The 19299-nt window shown below is 32.7% G+C and overlaps 1 protein-coding gene across 1 annotated transcript in view; it reads right to left on the minus strand.

Annotated features, from left to right (window-relative positions):
- NOVA1 (neuro-oncological ventral antigen 1) overlaps window positions 1-18653 on the minus strand; it is a gene marked incomplete at its 5' end in the record, with an annotated part of 37616 nt that extends 18963 nt beyond the window's left edge. Inside the window, 2 exons of the mRNA XM_010153032.1 lie at window positions 8329-8400; window positions 18487-18653. Coding sequence (XP_010151334.1) covers window positions 8329-8400; window positions 18487-18653 — 239 coding nt within the window. The remainder of the gene's footprint in view (window positions 1-8328; window positions 8401-18486) is intronic.
- Window positions 18654-19299: the final 646 nt, after the last annotated feature.

The following is a 19299-nucleotide window of genomic DNA, read 5'->3' on the forward strand; positions in this document are numbered from 1 at the left end:
GAAGGTATCCCTGCCCATGGCAGGGAGTTGGAACTAGATCATCTTTAACATCCTTTCCAACCTAAATAATTCTATGATTCTACAGAATAATGTCAGCCACCTTCTTCCTATGACTTGTATACAAAGAACACTAATTTTCCACTCAAATCAGGCAGACAGCTACTTTAACTGGTGAGTTTGTCACATCTGCCTATGACTTCTACCCATCTGATGAATTCTCAAAGCATTCAAAAGGCAGAGAATGCATCCAGCACATAGCCTGCAGTAAAGTGCAGTGTGTTGGTGCTCTATTCCTATAAGCAGCTTGAGAAAGTGATAATGTTTCAGATGCCACAAAATAAATATTAATTATCACATGCTCAAAGCAGGATCTTCTAGGGCTAGGCCTAGCCAGATCTCATTCACCTTACCTCTGACATGTCAGAAAAATACAGTATTGCTTTTTCTACCTTATAGCCTATGCTATACAGGATCTGTTTCTTTCCACATTCGCATACAACTCTCTATTTTATAAATTCTGAACCGTTGAAAGATTAGAGTGTAACTTTAAAGTGACTCATAGAGTCATCCAAATTTGCATTCTGGAAATTACTCTGACATTCTGTTTTTTCTTGGTTTTTCAAACATCAAAGACAATACTAAGTGACTCTGCCTGTATATCTTAGCATATGGCTGTTTTTTTCTTCCAACACTAGGTCTGAATGCAACAGTATGTCACCAAACCTGAGTATTAAGAACGAGAAGTCAAAGCTAATCTTGGTTAGACCACAGAGTTACATGCGGCCATCTTTCACTCTAGCTTACATGGGATGGAACTCGAACACAGAAATATCTTGCACCTTATAACATGGTATTTATTTTCATTTTGTATTGATAACAGAAGTATGCTTAAACAGTTGGCAAAAAGAAAATGAAAAAAAAAAAACACCCTTAGCACAGGTCATTTGAAGATCTTTACCATATTTTGAGAAGAACGTGTACTCTCCACATTTTATGGGTTTAATGATACTTTATGATAAGCAAATAGGACCTTTTCTTAGCACAAGGACATGGACAAATGCCGTAACCTACATATTATATCTATTAATATTCTTAAATGAAAGAGCAAGATTTTCAATTACAGAGTGAGATTTTTTTAAACTCTTAAATAACTTGAATAAGATATTCACGTGAGTCTAAATGAAAATTCTTTCAATCCAAAAAGCACTATCTTTTTATATGTCCACTCCAACATATTTTAAAGTGAAAAAAACCCACACAAATCATAAGTGTACAGGAAAGTATATTGATAATTATTTTCCCAAACCTCAGTATTTTTATATAAGTAACTAATTTAAAAATAAATTAATGAGATCAAAAGGCTTCATTAAAATCACACTATAGTAAAACTTGTACTTTTTCTAAATCATCTTAGTATGTTTCAAAAATTCTATGTTTATTTACTTCTTCTAACAACTTTTAAAACTAATGACAAAACTAAGGATTAATACCTAGGATAGGCTATCTTCATAAATGAATAACAGGGGTGACCATGTAATACCTTGTTAAAAACTGGTTTTATACAAGAAGAAAAAAAAAATTAGTTTGTCCCCTTGTTTTCTCATATTTTTCAAGCTTTACTTTCATATGGGGGTGTTTTTTGCTTTTGTTTGTTTGTTTGCTTGTTTTCCCTGATTTTTATCTATGGAAGGAAACCAAGAAAAATATCTAACAACCAGGCAGAGTTCAAAATATGAGGAGAAATTGATTCAAGACTTACTCATTTTAATAGAAAAGGAAGAGTAATGCTGTCCATTACACTGAGAAAGTGTATCTTTTTGAAGAAGGGATGAAATAGGAAGCTAACTGGTTCTAATTCTTTTCCAAGCATAAATTCAAACCAAGATACACGAACATGGAATCACATTTTTACTTACAGTGCTGCAACTGGCAGATCATTCATGACATCCTATAAATTATAAGCCATTAGTATTCAGAGACTTAGCAGTGAGAAGCTACATCTTTCCCCATGTTTCATGAATGGTCCTGACAATGTTTTCCCAAATTAAGAAAGGAACAATAAACAGTGAACCCTAAAACTGCTGTGTGGAGGGAGACAGAGGAAGAAAGGAAACAATTAAATCAATATAAAGGAACATGAACACAAATAATTACCTACACACTTACCTACACAAAGGGGAGAAATTGAAACAAACAATAAAAGAGTAAAAAAACCCCAACAAACTGCATATTAGATTTTTCAAAGTGTTATTTAAAAAGCTTTATAGTATCTAAAACGCCTATATTTTAAGGGGACAATGCAAACAAAAGCACTGAGCTCAGATATTGCAAAATACTGGGAAAAAGTAGTCAAAGAACAAGAGAGCTTTAATAAAAGCATTAATCTGAGAACAAGAAAAAAATTACTACAGTTAGCCTATGGAGTATAGGTTAATTCTGCTTAGAGTTTAGCCCTGAAATGAAGCATTTCAGCTCAAGAGCAGCAGGAAAGGTTACCTCTGGAGCATTAAAACCTCTACAGAATCTTCTCATTTGAACAGGGGAATAATTCTCCTTAGCCATTTCTAGATACATTATCTCAAACATTAGTTATTATGTACTGTCCACAGTGTGCCACAGGCAACTTTTATTACAAGTTTTACTATTAAAAAGAAACAAAAAGGTCACTTTATAGACATATGAATTTGCAATTGATAACATTATCTACAAAGGTGAAATGTAAGGGTTTTCTCACAGTAGAAAGATCTTTTTTTCTAACTAATCTAGGCACTTTCATTCATCCTTGTTACAATGCACAATGTTCAGTGGGGAGTCAAAATTATTACTGGGTAAATCTACCGTAGCAATATCAAGACCTAAACAAAAAAGAACTCTGAACATGAAGCTGAATAACTATTAAAACTGAATTTGAAAGTCCTTGTTGATACTTAACCAAAAAGATGTGCTATGTTGAGAAATTATGTGAAGAATTTTTCTGCAGGTGGCAAAAGTATACCATAAATTTGGGAACCTTCAGGAAAAAGTCAGTGAATTACAGGGCCTATTTCTTCAACTCTATTCTGCTAAACATTATCATGAAGTTCTTACAAATATCATATACTTCTGAACATCACTGCCACACCAAACCTGATTTCTTTCTCATGTATCTACTTGTGAATACAGATATGAGTTGATACCATAAGTAGAAGTATATCTTTGATATATTAGTTATTATGATATTAGTTATTATGATATTTATGTCCTTCATGTATTTATAATTTTAGAATCCATTGTACAAAATTTTTTAGTGATGGTTGTATATGAAACATTGCATATTAGATGAAGTCTCTTTCAAATAGCATATTATTTTGTGCATGGAACTTGGATATCATCTTGTGGATGTAAATAAAATGGTTGCATTTATCTGACAAGTTGAATAAGGTCAATTTTTTTATGCCACAGAGAACTACCATGGCAAATATTCTGAATAATCAAATTCATGTAATAGTAGGTTTTTAATTCTACAGCAATTTTTATCAGAATGCTAAAAAACTTCATATTGTATTTGCTTTTAAATACATGGTAGTGAGATTTGGAAAGACCAAGTGATATGTCCAGCATCAGTTAATCTGTGACAGACCTAAAAAGAAAACAGATTTTCTCAATACCATTGTAGGAAATGCTATTAAAATTAGGGAATTAAAACTACCTTACTATTTCAGTTAAAATATCAGAAACAGAATATCTTAAATAACCTTCACATCAAATTGTCAAAGGCAAACAGAGTTAGTATTTTGTTGGCCAATGATCATTAGTATCCTGGAATCATCATTAAAACTCACTACCTGTACCTCAGGATCAATCTACAGATAAAAACTTTATAATTTGAAGATGGATATTATACATATTTTTACATGCCATGTTCTAATGATAACAGAAAACTAAAGCAAATATTTTTTTCCTATTTCTTCTTTCATCTCCCACAACAAATTATGTATGAAGTATAAGTGATATGAGTTCATCAACCCTTTAAAAGATGTCAGTATAGAGCTGCTTTACAGACAGCCTCTTTTTTCAGACTGCACCTCTATCGGGTATGAAAAGATTACACTTCTGCAAGTTATTTTACAGACAGGGATAGGACTGTTCTTTAAAATCAGAAAGAGAGAGATCATCTACACAAATCATTACAATTTAGAAATGTCAATTAACCCCCCAATCTTGAATATGTCTATTATTATATTGCACTGCAAGCTATATATTTTACATAAAATAAAGAGATAATATAAGTCAAAAGTACAAATACCTGTCTCAAGACTCTAACATCCACATGCTTGTGCTGTACCTGCTGGGTACAGGCAGTACCCAGAAAACTGGCTAAGTCCCATCATGTAAAACGGTTGAAAAGTATTATTCATTACAGATATTGCAGCCAACAGGTGACATAGATACACTCAAAAAAAATTTGAACCTTGAGGACCCAGTAGACAAATCCTTCACCTACCTGCACTCCACATATTTTTTATTACTCTATACTACATGATAAAATAAAGATTTTCAAGTTCCATAACAAAGAAGAAAAAATATGAAGTATAATTGTAAAAAATGTAAAAGCCACAGGAAAAATAGTGTATGTAAAAAAGTAAAAATAAAAAAGGTCTTATATAGTAAGTTAATGACACAAAGTTTGTGATGAAAAATCCCATTATATTATTGAGCTTAAGACTATCTAAATTATAATGGAAGGGGAAAGGTCATCACTCTCCTGACTCACTCAGAGGTGGGAAGGTGTGTTTTGGCCTTTCATTCTTTTACAGCCAGCAGTAAAGGTCAGTAGTGGTATCAATCACATGGAAAAAGGGAGGACTGGAGAAGGAAACGTATGGTTTTGTAACTGCATTTACAGTTCTACACCAAATAGATAAAGGAGAAACAGAAAGCTTAGGTTTATATTGTCTGTATTTCTCCCTCTAAAATAACAGTAACATCAGTAAAGCAGGCAGAAAGGAAGAAAAAAACCCCATGTAAACAAAAGAACATCATAAACAGTTTAATTTTATAACTACTTGTCTGTCTAATGTCACTTAATTGTTAAAATATTAAAACTTGTACATTTGCAAGGTACTACAGAGGAAAAGCAAGCGTGTTTTATATGTTTAATGGTGTAATTCATCATTTTTGAGATTAAATTCCCACTTGAAGTGTACAGTGGAAAAGTAAATTTGATTTCCTCCTTCTGGTAAATAAAAGTAAAGCTATATTCTGCCAGCTCCAGGGGTGTCAGCAGAACAGTTTCATCACTGTTCAAGACTGACTTCTTTTCAGTGATAGGCAGAGTGGAAGAAATAAAAAAGTTATTTGAAATGTCCCTAATTCCATTGTCTCTTTGGTTCTTTCTTCCTTGGGAAGTTTGCAGTGTATGAATTTTTAACATCAACAAAGGCCCAAGGAAGTTCTACTGAAAAAACAAACAAGACATATACAACAATAATATTGAAAGATGTGTATCTTCGTGGAACAAAGGAAAAAATACTTCCAACATAGAGGTTTCGGTTATGTTTATGGCAATTCAATATAACACAACACGACAGTTCTGAAGAAGCTGTTTTCTTCTACTATGTAAAACAATTAGAGACTATTCTCTTCTTGAGAATCATAAACCAAGTAGTTTTATGAACACTGAATTAAAAAAAAAAAGAAAAATCAACAAAAGCTGAAATAGCCATACAAAGGAATTATGATCTCATCTGAACAGAGGCAAAGTGAGTCATTAAAAGGAAGATATAATACAAGCCAGATTTCCTGCCCAGCTTCCTCTGACCTGTTGGCAGAACTATTTTCCTCTTGCGGTAAAAAGTGTGCCTAGCAATTGTTCTGCCCACTATGCAAGCTCTGTCAGGACAATACAACTGACATGCTCATACAGCAGGAAGAATCACATCAGGTATGCACATCAACACATGCACTTGACAGCTCTCTAATTGCAATGACTTGTGGGGAGTCCTCCAACCCAGTTTAAAAATCTCACTCCAACAGCAACCCAGCATTATGTACAGCTTAAACCTTGTTTAATTACTTACTAACCTTTACTGTAAGAACAACAGATACTGTCATATTGGGTACTTACATGACTGCTGACAGGTTTGAAACTACTGCATTGGAACCTATTTTCATGTGACAGCCGCAGTGCAGATACTTGTCTGTACACTGGTGCTGAATGCTAATCACTAATACAGTCTGGGAACAACTGCCAGCTACATCACTTATCACTAAAATGAACAGAAAGGCCTTAATTGTCTTATCATGTACTTTGTGCTTTCTGCTAGAATGGCTAGAAACCACCATGAAATACTAGGAGGGACAAAATAATTATAAACCAGTAGGAATTTCAAGGGTTAATGATAAAAGCAATTCCAAAAGTAACCTAAGGAACTCATTCTTCTACATATATACACTTTAAATGCTATTCAAAAGAGATCTTTACTGTGTATGAAAACTGAATTGAACACAGGTTATGAAAAAAGTGTTATTCAAAGATGTAATGTGGGATATAGACAGGACATAAAGCATAATTTCCCTCAGTTTGAATATTTAGCTATATCACTTGACAATATTCTCATAGAATACCTTTCTTGAAAAATAAGTACTTTTAGTTATTAAAAAGTAATTTAAAGTTTATATGCTGTACAGTAATTTTGAAAATTCAAAATTCATAACACAGATGCAAAGTAGGTACTTCTCTGATGCTAGTTAAGCAGCATGCTCAAATAGTATTTCCTGTAAATAAAAACACCTCTTCCTTTTTCTCCAAATAATGATCATCATGGTATACACATAATTAAAAAAAAAGTAAAGAAAATTTTTTCAGAAAAGAAAAAATAGTAAGAACACTTAAAAAAATATGTGCTCAACATTTTCAAAACTTTCTAATTAAAATACATAAAATGCTAAAATTAAGAGACAGAAAAAAGCCTGAACAGTGTTCATAAAATACCCATAGCTGCTGGAAAAGATTTTATCTTTGTCATATGATGATGAAGCCAAATAACTGTTGCTGGAATGAATGCAGGCTGATGATCAAGGTTTTCAAATTGAAGTGAGGGATATCACAATTTGTATTTTTCTTAGTAGTTCCTCTGTCTGTACAAATTCTCTCTAAAGTTCATTACTTTCTGTATTAGATGTCACTTTCAACAGATAGTCATGTCTTTATCAAAAATGTGATATATCGCTTTAATATGTTTATGCCCTGTTGTATGTTAAATTGTTCATACAGCCAGCAAGTTCTAAGCAGTTCACAAAATATCAGAGAATCAGTAATTAAGAACAATGTTAACTTCAGGGGCAAGAAGCTACTTGTGAAGAAAAGTTTTCTGCTATCTGATGTAATTTATGCAAGATCTGATAAAAGCATTCACCTAACTTAAATAAACAAATTGTGTGTTAAAAACTGTTAGCATATACTGAATACCTGTATTATTTGAACACAAAGTACATTAAATTTAACAGTTCATTAAATAAATTAATAACATATTTATTAAGCATGAATTAGAACTTAAAAGCATGGTATGAATTAACTTTAAGAATTTTCACAGGGAAGGCAAAAAGATAGAGTATGATGCTTTGTGGACATAATGAACTGGACATTTTTTTTTTCCAGTTGAAAGAGAAATAAATAAGTGTAATTAAAACACTGTTAAAAGTATAGTTTATGCATATAAAAATAAGACATGAATTAAACTTAAACATGTTTACTATGATTTAAGTGAGACTTAATTTAACTTCATTCATCAATAAATTTTAATTTCAAATTTATTTTTTATTACACCCACTTTTCAAATAATGCTCCCAGTGTTACCGTCCACAACACATTTCAAAATTCCTAAAGCAAATAAATAAATAAATAAATACATACAGCCGTTTGCCATTCCTATGCTAATATCCAATTAATTAAGCATGAATTTAGGGGTAATTCCATTACAATTTATAAATATTCCTGGAAGTAAATACGTGTGTGCATATATACATATAAGTATGCCATGAGTTACTCTGTCTACAAACACACCAGCATGTATTCTTTCTATTTATTAATCAAATAAAATTTTAAGACGACTATTTTACAAGATATTTTGCTTTCAGCAGGCATTTAAAAAACACAACAAAACAAAGTAAAAGAAGAAAATCGTTTTCAATTCAGTTTACCAATTTCTAACAAGAGTTAGATAACTATGGTTATGGGTGTATATATGTGAATGAACGAATAAATCCTTAACCCACCATATCTTTTTCTCCAGTTTGCAAGCTGTCACCCGTGAAAAGTATGGTGTAGATGGTAGGATGATACTGTACCTGATTGGCTCTGGAGGTGGTCATGGGATCAGATGGAGAGGACTTGGTGGTAGTTGGGGAAGATGGCAATGTCTGGGAACAAAGCAGTTCAGGAGCAAATCAACCTTTACAAGCCTTAGACTGAACAGTTAAAAAAAATAAATAAGCCAACAAAAGTAACATAACTAGAAAATCAAAATAAATAAAAAATGCCTAAGACAAAATTTTTCTCCTACTCATTGGAACTTAATGGAATTTAAAGTCAATTGGATAAATAATGCATGTAAATATGCATGCTTATGCATGTAAAAACAAATTCATGACTTGAAATCAAGATGGTGAACTCACATACTCAAAAATATGCTGACCGCATGAGGAATATATTCTTTCCTCTCTCCTCCTCTTGGGAAAAATGAAGACTATAGTAAACACAAATTCCAGCAAGTTCAATGAGCACACTAGAAACAGCTATCAGTCTACAAACAAACAGGGCGAACATCTAAAAGAAGTTAGACACATTAACCTTGGTACCTTATAATGCACCATTCTATAGCACAGACTGTCACCAACAAAATGTGTTCCAGATGTTACAACAATTACACTGTATCTACTGATTTTTTTTGGGATATACTAACTGCTAAAATATTTATTGATCTTTTTTAATTAAGAGGCAGGTGAAAAAATATAAACATCAATCTCATGATGAATGAACATGCAACTAATACCTTCACAACAAATAACTAAAATATATTTATGATTAATGTTAAAAATGTCCATTTAGTTGAGCAAAGGTTAATAACTTATCAGGCCTGTGTTCAAAATAAACACAAAAAAGAATTAAGAGTCATATTTATTGATCATGTTTTCTAAATGATACACATATGTTTAACATTAATTCTTGAACATATCAGAAAAGCACTGCTCTGTTTAAAATTTTTATATACACATTTTTCTTTTTAAAATATTAGATCCTGACAGAATAACTCTTCTTTTCCTTTTATAAATGTAATGAAAATCTAAAATTCCAATTTTCCAAATGTAACATACAAGACTTATTCAAAGCATGCTTTTTGACAACTTGGTAATATATAAATATTATAAAATATCCAAAATTACACTACTTTAAGAAATAAGATGTTAAAATGCTACACACTGTGATTTAACATATGGTCACATAATTGCTAACCAAAACTATTTAGAAATAAATGCAGCAAAATTTCACACGTTAGCAGTTACTTACAATCATTGATAGTCCCTCATAAAATAGGTATACATACTTTTGCACTAAAACTCTTAATGCATATGAGAAAGCTGGGACACTGTGAATGCATAAAGTTATGTATTAGCAAAAGATGGGCTTATACATATGCACACATAAATATTTTAGTTGTATGTTAAGCAATATGAAGATCCATTTTTTCATAGTTTGTACATAAACAAGCAGCCAAAACAGGAAAAAAATCTTAAGAAACAGATCTATATTTTGTGTTTCCAACTTGCAACTTATGTTATAAAACAATAAAAAAAATACAGATACAGCTTAGGCATCAACTTGGACTCTTTCAAGGGGCTTAAGTAAAAAATACTAGATATGTATATAGGGAATTATAAAATATATGTAGCTTGGCAAAATGTTATTGGTCAGCAGACACTATACGTTTTGAAAATCAGAATAAAGGATTCCCATGTCTTTCTGTACAGAGCATGGGTTCGCTCATAAGGGGCCAGAATTATTTAGAAAAAGAAATGTCAGATTAGTACAGGCCTAACACTATTCAATTACAGAAATATACTTCTGATTTTAATGGGATGATGCAGTAGTTCTTTTACCAACATGTGAAACTAAAGTGAACTGATTTTCATTGTTTAACCTTAAACAGGGGAAAAAACCCCCAAACAAACAAAACCAAAAACCCAACCAAATGGAAGATTGTAACTTATCCCAATAGGTTTTCTTTATTATAGCTACATATTAAACTTTCATCCTGAACTAAAATAGTATATTAAAAAAGTTGTTACTGTTGTCCAGCAAAACTGTAGCAATATATTGTGACTAAAGTATTTCAGACATCCGATAGTTTGTGTGATCAACACCACTGCCAACTAGGGCATAGTGACTGTATATTGTTTTTGTATGCTAGGCTAATTAATAAAAGAAAAAATAGTTCATTTTTCACAGGTATTAGTAAATCTAACTACTGGATTTATAAGAAAATATGTAGAACACTTGAATATCAAATAATGACCTAATCACTGATACCAAAAGTAATTTAAGAAACTGGAAGAGTCTCAGTTTTCAATTAATATCAATCTTCCTAGGGCACAGAAATGTATGGTTGCGATGAAAACAGAGTGATGATACTCATTTCAGGGAACTGTTGAACTATAATATCTATTAAGTAGAAGCATTTAACCTCTCTATTTTAGCAAAAACTTGGTTAAAGTACAACAATAAAAAGATAACAACATTTAAAATCAAAACAATTGTGTTAATGAATAAAAATCAAGTACTGGCATACATGTTTTTTTCCAAATATGTGTAACAATGACAAAATACTGAAATAGCAGTAAGTTTTTTTGCTTTGTGGTTTTGGTGTTTTTTCTTTTTATATAGGTTGGTTGTATTTGAGGCTTAATCTCTCTTACTTTGTTTATTGACATAACTGGTTTTTTAAACTGACAGCATCTTGCAAAAATTCATCCCTCTTCATGCTACTGTATAATTCTGGAAATACATGAATTTATCGAGACATACCTATTTAATTCTTCAGTATTAAGGTAATACAAAGCAATTACTCAAAAATATATATATAAAAAAAGAAGGAGCAGAACCATTTCGATTTTGTATTGAATTTCCACTGGCTGATAAGTAATTTATTGATACACTCTCAATTGCTTCGTAAGAACTATTAGGTAAAATTACTTTTTAAAGAAAGTTGGACAGAACTCAGTAATTCTGATTTATTATGCAGCATAGATTTTTTTTTTTTAAATTTGGCAAGCGTTTAACATTAGTAGAGCACTTGAATTCAGTAGTTATTAGGCTTCTGGGAATGAGATGTATAAAGTGATTAGAAATCATAAGATAAATTTACAGTAGAGTTCCAATACTTGCGACTGAAACATGCATACTATAACTGAATGTTTCCTGAAATTGCAGGTTGTCTGGTGGCAGGGTTATAGAAAAAAGCCAATCAGAATTTCTACCACACACCACTTCTAAGACTTGTGGGGGTTTTTTATGCTATATTTTACTTAGTAGTATAAGTCATAATGAAATTGCTCTTCTCTGTTTTCTCAAATATTACTTTCCTATTACTTATGAGACAATGAATGGGAGACTATATTTACAAGTAACAGTGTTGCTATACTTGGATTCATTATACTGTGAGAGTCTGCTCTCAGGCTGCAAAACATACTAAAGGTTGCAGAAATATGGTCAAAGCATCGCACTTTCATGCTTCATATTTCTGAGTCACAGAGCGAAGATACAGCTGTATTAAAACAGTACAGACTAGATACACTCCATCTGCAGTGTTCCTAAAGGTCTCTGAACTCTCTTTCAATGACTTCATGAATTGCCTAATGCAGAGCAATGTATAAATGATGTCATACACTTTATCACACACTAAACAAATGTCAATACTTACACCCTCGTTACTAAATATTGCACTGAGAAGGTTACTTCTCAGTACGTAGTATATTTTTATATAGGAGAGTAGAAAGAAAAGGCAGAAAATGAAACAGCATTTGAAAACAGGGTTAGGCACATAAAAGCATATAAAGAGTATCATTTATATGTGAAAATGAAACTGCATTTAAAGATTACCAATTTTCAGTTTCTCACTACAGGGCTTGCCAAACAAAATAAATCTTGGTAATAACATTACCCACATTAAATTACTATGAATACTAAGCTACTACTGAGTTTCAGTCTTGCATATATTAATCCTGGTGCTTTTAAATCACTGAAATTAATGTGATGACAAAACTAATTTGCTTAAGCCAATATTTTAATGCACTTTAAGAAAAGGTGGTATCTGTTTTGAATTGTATTAAACAGTTGAAAACCTTCTGCAGCTAAAACGTCAGAGAGCACTGCAAGGCCCCATTCTGCTGAACAACATGAAAAACTGTCTAGACTTTCAACAGTATCAGAGATGAGCCATTCTAAACAGACCACTTGCTTTCTTAAACATATTGAGTCTTCTTTTCATCTGCTTTGAACTCCTTTAATATGTAACTTTAGCAAATAATTCTCATGTCAGCGATGATTGTATAAATACATAACACATTTCAGAAGTAAAATTTGGGAAAAAAACTAATCCAGAATTAACAATTTATTTACAATCCAGATTGTAAAAAGGCTACCTTTGATGACTTCAGTGATCTAATTTTACTTTCTACCTTTTCACTTCTATAAATAACAAATAAAATACAATCTGATGGTATTTCATCCTCTTTACATTTGGTCTTGTTTTTGTGATAAGAATACACAGGTCATAGGGCAAGACAAAAAGACTAAGCAAGCTAGCATATATACACTGGACGCTTATGTAAAGGTGTTTACAGAGGTAATTTATCTGCATATCTGAACTCCTGGGGACTTGTCTTTGAAGGAGAGAAGTGTGATGATGTAACTATGATGTAAAAGAAATTATCTCCTGTTCTGTCTGGGGACAAGAAGGTGTCAGGAGCTTAAAGCAAACCAACAGGTGATATTTGGATCATCAGAGCAATTCTGGATGGAGAAGGAATGATTTAGGATGAAGACTGCAGTAAAATGGACAAAGAAGAATCAGGACCTTCTCTTTCCTCAGAACTTGTCACACTAACACAGAAATACTACAAGATCTGGTGCTGTTATACAGTAGTACTAGAAAACTCAAGTAAGTAACCAAACACAAGCATCAAAACACATAAGATACAGGTCTCAGATAAAATGTCAATAAAGCTCAAATCCTAGAAGGAAAGAAAATGTCACCTTTTGATTCTGGGCTACTCTGGGATTTGGAAAAATACCACCAAAACTAAAAACATCAGAAGGTGTAAGATAACTTCAGAATTTTCTTAAGAATCAGAACACTGTTGGAAATTTCTGCAATGTTGAATGCTGTTCATCCCCCAACAAAATGTACTGTTCGCATTATGCCTTTGAAACACACACAATGAAGAGTTAATCACCAGCTACCCAGTTAATCGTGTTCATAAGGCACGGTTTTGCATACATATTGTGATTATATCCAACACCAGTAAAATGAAACAGAAAATTAAAACAGTGATCTGGCACCAGAATTAAGTCAAGGGCACAGGAGAGACAGGATAGAGTATACATATTTTTATGGAATGATAAACTTTTGCCATGGACTCTAATACAAGGAACTCTCTCTGTAGTAAATAATGCCTTTTTTTTTTCTCATAACTTGTAAACACACCTGCATATCTTATTATTCACTGCAGAATGGTTAACTGGTGAGATTCTACACCTATGTTCAAAAGTGAAAAAAGTTTATAAGAAATTGTTGACTAGATGAAGAGACAGTGATCTAAAAACTACTTATTATTTACCTCAAAAATTCAGTTATTTCCTCATACTCTGCAGTTTAGTAAGGTTCATCTAGAAGAAAAGATTGTTGCCTTAAACAGATAAAAAGATGAAAGGCTCACCAGAAGGGAGAGGCATTTTAAGAAAACAGTGAAAGTTTCTGAAGGGAAGAAAGCCTTGGGGGTATCAGTGGATGAAAAACTGAATATGAGCTGGAAATATGCATGCACAGCCCAGAAAGGCAACCATATCCTGGGCTGCATCTAAGTGTGCCTAGAAGGTCGAGAGATGATTTTCCTCTTCTGTTCCACTCTTGTGAGAACACACCTCTAGTTCTGCACCTAGCTCTGAGGCTCCAATCAGAAGACAGACAGGGACCTGCTCAAGCAAGTCCAAGAGAAGAGCCATAAAAATGATCAAGAGGCTGGAGCACCCTCCCTATGAAGACAGACTGAGAGGGTTGGGGTCATTTGACCTGGAAAAGAAAAGGCTCCAGGGTGACCTTATAGCAGTCTTCCAGTACCTAAATGGGCCTACAGGAAAGATGAGAGGGGACTCTTTATCAGGGAGTGTAGTGATAGGATGAGGGATAACAGTTTTAAACTGAAAGAAGGTAGATTTAGATAGGACATCAGGAAGAAATTCTTCATGGGGAAAGTGGTGAGGCACTGGAACAGGTTGCCCAGAGAAGCTGTGGATGCCCCATCCCTGGAAGTGTTCAAGGTCAAGATGAAGCTTTGAGCAACCTGGTCTAGTGGAAGGTGTCTCTGCCCATAGCAGGGGGGTTGGAACCAAATGATCTTTAAGGCCCCTTCCAACCCAAACCATTCTGTAAGTCTATGAAGTCTACCAAGTCTTTATCATTTGAAGAACTCATATCCTGTATTTAAAAAACAAAACAATCTTTTTTTTAAGCCAATATTTCCTGATCTGTATTCTTAAAGTCAGGGTGGTTTGGGTTTTTTAAATTTATTTTTTAATCAAAATTTCTCAAGTAAAAGCAATCATTATCACTAGAAGAATGTGAATTTGCAAATCTGAGTTCAGACATTCAGTTTTGTAAATTTATAATACAAAATCTGTGACCATGATGAACAAACAGATGTTAAAGACTCATGAGAGCTAATTTTTTCATCTACAGAAAAAGCTGAAATGAAACTGGCTTCAATGAAAACACTGACTGGAACGTTCTTTATGTGGAAGTTTTACTCTGGATTTTCAAGGACAAAAATCTTCAACCTTCGTCCATGCTTTGATAGCTAAACATTTCATAGAATAAAAGAATAAGCCAGGTTGGAAGGGATCTCAGAAGGTGAAACAGCACAAACTCCTGCTTGAAGCAGAATTAGCTGTAAGATCACACATCTTCCCCTCTATCTAATGCACAATTCTGCAATGGTCATCTCTGATTCCATGTGCTTCCTGGACAGGCTTTTAAAACACCTGCTACGTGTAAAAAAACTGAAAGCTGGAACGAAAATTCAACTAGCATACAAAGCTAGCAATAGTTTCTGAAGAAAGTGATGTGATAAGACCACATTATGTAGCCTTTTCCATTGTTCATGGGAGCTGCTATATATTAAAAGGTAAGACTTAGTTTTGTGTGCTGCTTACAAAGCTTAAACCACTCAAGCTCCTGACCACTTTATGACAACTCTATTCTGTATCACTGGGTTATTGAAACATTACTGAAATATGGTCTGAAAGAGTTGGTGTGATACTTCAATTAATAAAGAGAGAAAAGGAGGTTAGACACTCAGAGTAGTTTCTAGACAAGAGCACAGGAATCGGTTATTGTTGAACGATGCCTAGAAACAGCAGATGGATGACACCTATGAAGAGATTCACCTATGTTACACAGAGATAAAATATGTAAACTTTTGTCAATTAAATATCTATCAGACTTGTTTGGAGGGCAGAATTTCCCGGTATCTACTGTTAAGTCTATAGGAATGGAAGATGTAGAAAAATGAAGTGAAGAAGGCTCAAAAGAAATCTGAAGTTGAAAAAGCTGAAGTTAGAGAGACCAGAATGCTTGGACTTCCATTAGAAAGGAGAAATGCCAGACCAGACTCAGCCTCAATGTATACCCATGTCTTTCCTGAAAACAGAAAGTGCTGAAAGTGAAGCAGTCACGTCAGCAAAGGCTTTACCTACTGTCTTTCTTCATTGAAACTGTAGCCACAAGATAGCTCATTTCTCTGAGGTGAGTGTCAGTACAGCATTCTCAGACAAAGAAATGACATTAGGCAAATGAGAGTTATATGCTTCAACTACATACCTGTAGCTGAAGGAGGTTTTCTTTACAGGGAGAAAACGACATTTGCTTTTTGGTAGAAACAATTAGAAAACCAACAAAAATATCTTTGAAGTCCCTAATGCAGGTAAAATTTATTATTTCAAATCAACTCTCAATCTCAAATGCTAAGTCTACTTTCTTCAATCTGCAAAATAATACTGTGGGTGCCAAAGTTATTAGGTAGTACTCTAAGACAGGAAGAATCATGTAGAAGTTTGTGTAAAAGAAGAAATTGTAATTCATAAAGCTTATTTTTTGCAAAGTCCAAAATGACTCATATTATAAATTACACTGATGATTTTAATAAAATTGAGACCTGTCTGCTATTAAAAAAAAAAGGCAACATTGGAGTTATAGATTATGATTACCTGTTATAAAATATTAACCTTTTATTTCTTAAATAGGGATATTATATCTTTCATTAAGATACAGAATATTCTGACATTAGAGGATAGATTACTTCACTGCAAACTCTAAGAACTAAGCTATTTTACTTTTTGGTAAAAATAGATTTTAGATTTATTGAATCAATATTTATAGTGTATGAATTTCTCATGAATAGATTTTGCATTATTAAAAGAGAAGTTAAACAATTCATTGTGGCTAAAACTGCTCAGCATAAGTGCATGCGTATCTCCAAATATTTGCAGTTATATTATTATACACCTGTATGTATACAGGTAATATATTTAAATTTTAGATGTAGGGCCAGTCAATAAATCAGTCTTAGAAGGTACACATTGTATTTAGTTTATGTCTTAGCTTGACTAGTAGAAGCTCTGTTTACTAATTAATCCCCCCAGAATTTAATTTAGCTTTCTAAACATGAAAATGTCTTTTAAAAACAGAAACAACAAACCCCAAACCAACCAATCAAACTAAAAAAATCCCACAAACTGATTAAAAAAACTGAAACACTTTACAAATAAGTTTTTTTGGAGAAGTATTGTGGGCAAGCCATATCAATTTCAGATAGAAGAGAGGAAGTATTTAGACATGAAACTAAACAGCTTTGTAATCTACTTTCTCAGGATCTTACTGACTCACCTAAAAATTAGTTTCAATTCATAACACAGGGGAAAAACATTTTTCATTGTAATAGAGAACACTGATTTCCCACTGGATTAAGAAGTATTGGCATAAGCCATTTTATGAGCAGGAAAGCCATTCAAAATACAGGTCTTTTCAGCTTTTTCTATCTCAGGCATAATAATTTTCCTGTCTAATAATGGATAAATTAATCCTATAAAATTGGGGATTTTCTTTTTAGTATTCTCTTCTAAATTATCTAGAGTATTTTATATAAAGGTATCACATATACAGAAAAATAATATAGTGGTAAATAGAAATCATATACAATCACTTATGTACAGTTTCATCCATCAAACGCAGTCTAATCATTCCAAACTCATGCTGTTTGAAGACATCTTCATATAACCATTGTGTGTATGTCACTACTTACAAAGTAAAGTAATTGCATACAGTTACCAATTTATATATAGGAAACTAGATCTTACTAGCATAAAAGGATGAAACAAACTTCTCCCATATAGGACAGTTGCAAAACTAAAAGCTATCCTATATAGGATAGAGAGACAAGACAAAATTTTACTAATATTCACTCATTTCTTTCTTCAGATTTTTCTTATTTAGTACAGTTTAAAATCCTGAATGACACGTATTTCACATTCTTCTTACAGGGCAATTTTATTTAAAAAAAAATAAAATTCTTCCGGAAAATGTAATGAACTAAAGAATACTAGACCAATAATACATTGCAAAGATATTTGCATTGACCATAGATTTTGAAAGAAGACAGTGTAATACAGGGAAAATATGCCAAAAATAACATAAATTGAAGTTGTAGAAAACATCCCAAGTAAATTATATTTTCAAATTCTTACAAGTAAGATTTTAAAGTATCTAATATATGGTCTATGTAAAAAAAAAAAAAAAAATTGGTTTTATTTTATATACATAAAAGCAGGAAACATTCTGTCTAAAAATCTGTGATTTGTACTAGTGCTGGATATTTACAAAGAAGTTAATCCTTTGAGATTTAAATTCAGCAATCTTTATCTAAAACCTGGAAGTGTAGTATCACCTTATACAGTAGAGAGAAGTTTATGAAAGAAAAACAGTAGAGAGTGGCATTGAAACTTAGAAATGGCTGTCTGAAAGAAACAAGGAATACATAAGTATAAGGTAAAAGAGGACAAATTACTGAAGGGTAAAATAATTTTCTTAAAGAACACGTTATGTTGACCCCTTGCAGCCTTAAAGTTTTAAGACTTCTAAGGAGCTGCTGTGACTCTATTCCCAACCAAAAACTCACTTGTTTGATGCGGTCTGGATTAACAGTTGTCTGAGGTTGTAAGATGCTGACAGGCTCTGTCTTGGCCACATTTTGAGGCATTTCTCGAATCTTCTCTGCAATGAAGCCATGAACCGCATTTAGTGCTTCAACTGTTCCCTGGATCAGACACACCCGCTCTGTAGTACCTGCAAATACCAAAAGTTGATCTGAATAAAGTGGATTTTTCAAGATCCCACCGACTGCTTCAAATATGACATAAAGATGGCACTCAAATGCAACCTTGCAGAACCAAATAGCAATACGTCCATAAACATACAAAGGAAACTATTTCTAAAAGATAACATCATACTGATGATTTGAAGATGTTTTAAACAACTCCTACTTGTGTAGATCCTACAAACTCATAACTTTCCAAGCCAATCTAGATAATATAAATTAGAAGAAAGAAAGAAAAACAAACAAACAAAGAAAAACAAACCCCACCAAAACAAACCAAAAAAACCACCAAAACCCATGCAGTTTTGTTAGAAATATTAGCAAATTCAGTAAGTGTGAAGAATACATGCCTTTTAAATTATTCCAGCCTAGCTCTAGATTATTCTAAAATACTATACAACTTTTAGGCACCATAATGTTGAACGTAATAGCCAATATTATAGAGGTACTTGGAACAATCTTTTGTAATAAACACCTGGACTGCAAATACACTCATTTAGTGTAGAGGTTTTGGGATAATTTCTTAAAACACCTGCAAGTTGTTATGCCAAGACCTTTCAAGGACAGCTGATCTCATATATTTGAGTATCCACTTCATCTTTTATAACCTTTCTA

This window comes from Eurypyga helias, unplaced genomic scaffold, assembly GCF_000690775.1.
Source record: "Eurypyga helias isolate BGI_N326 unplaced genomic scaffold, ASM69077v1 scaffold5276, whole genome shotgun sequence".
In the NCBI taxonomy this organism is placed as follows: Eukaryota; Metazoa; Chordata; class Aves; order Eurypygiformes; family Eurypygidae; genus Eurypyga; species Eurypyga helias.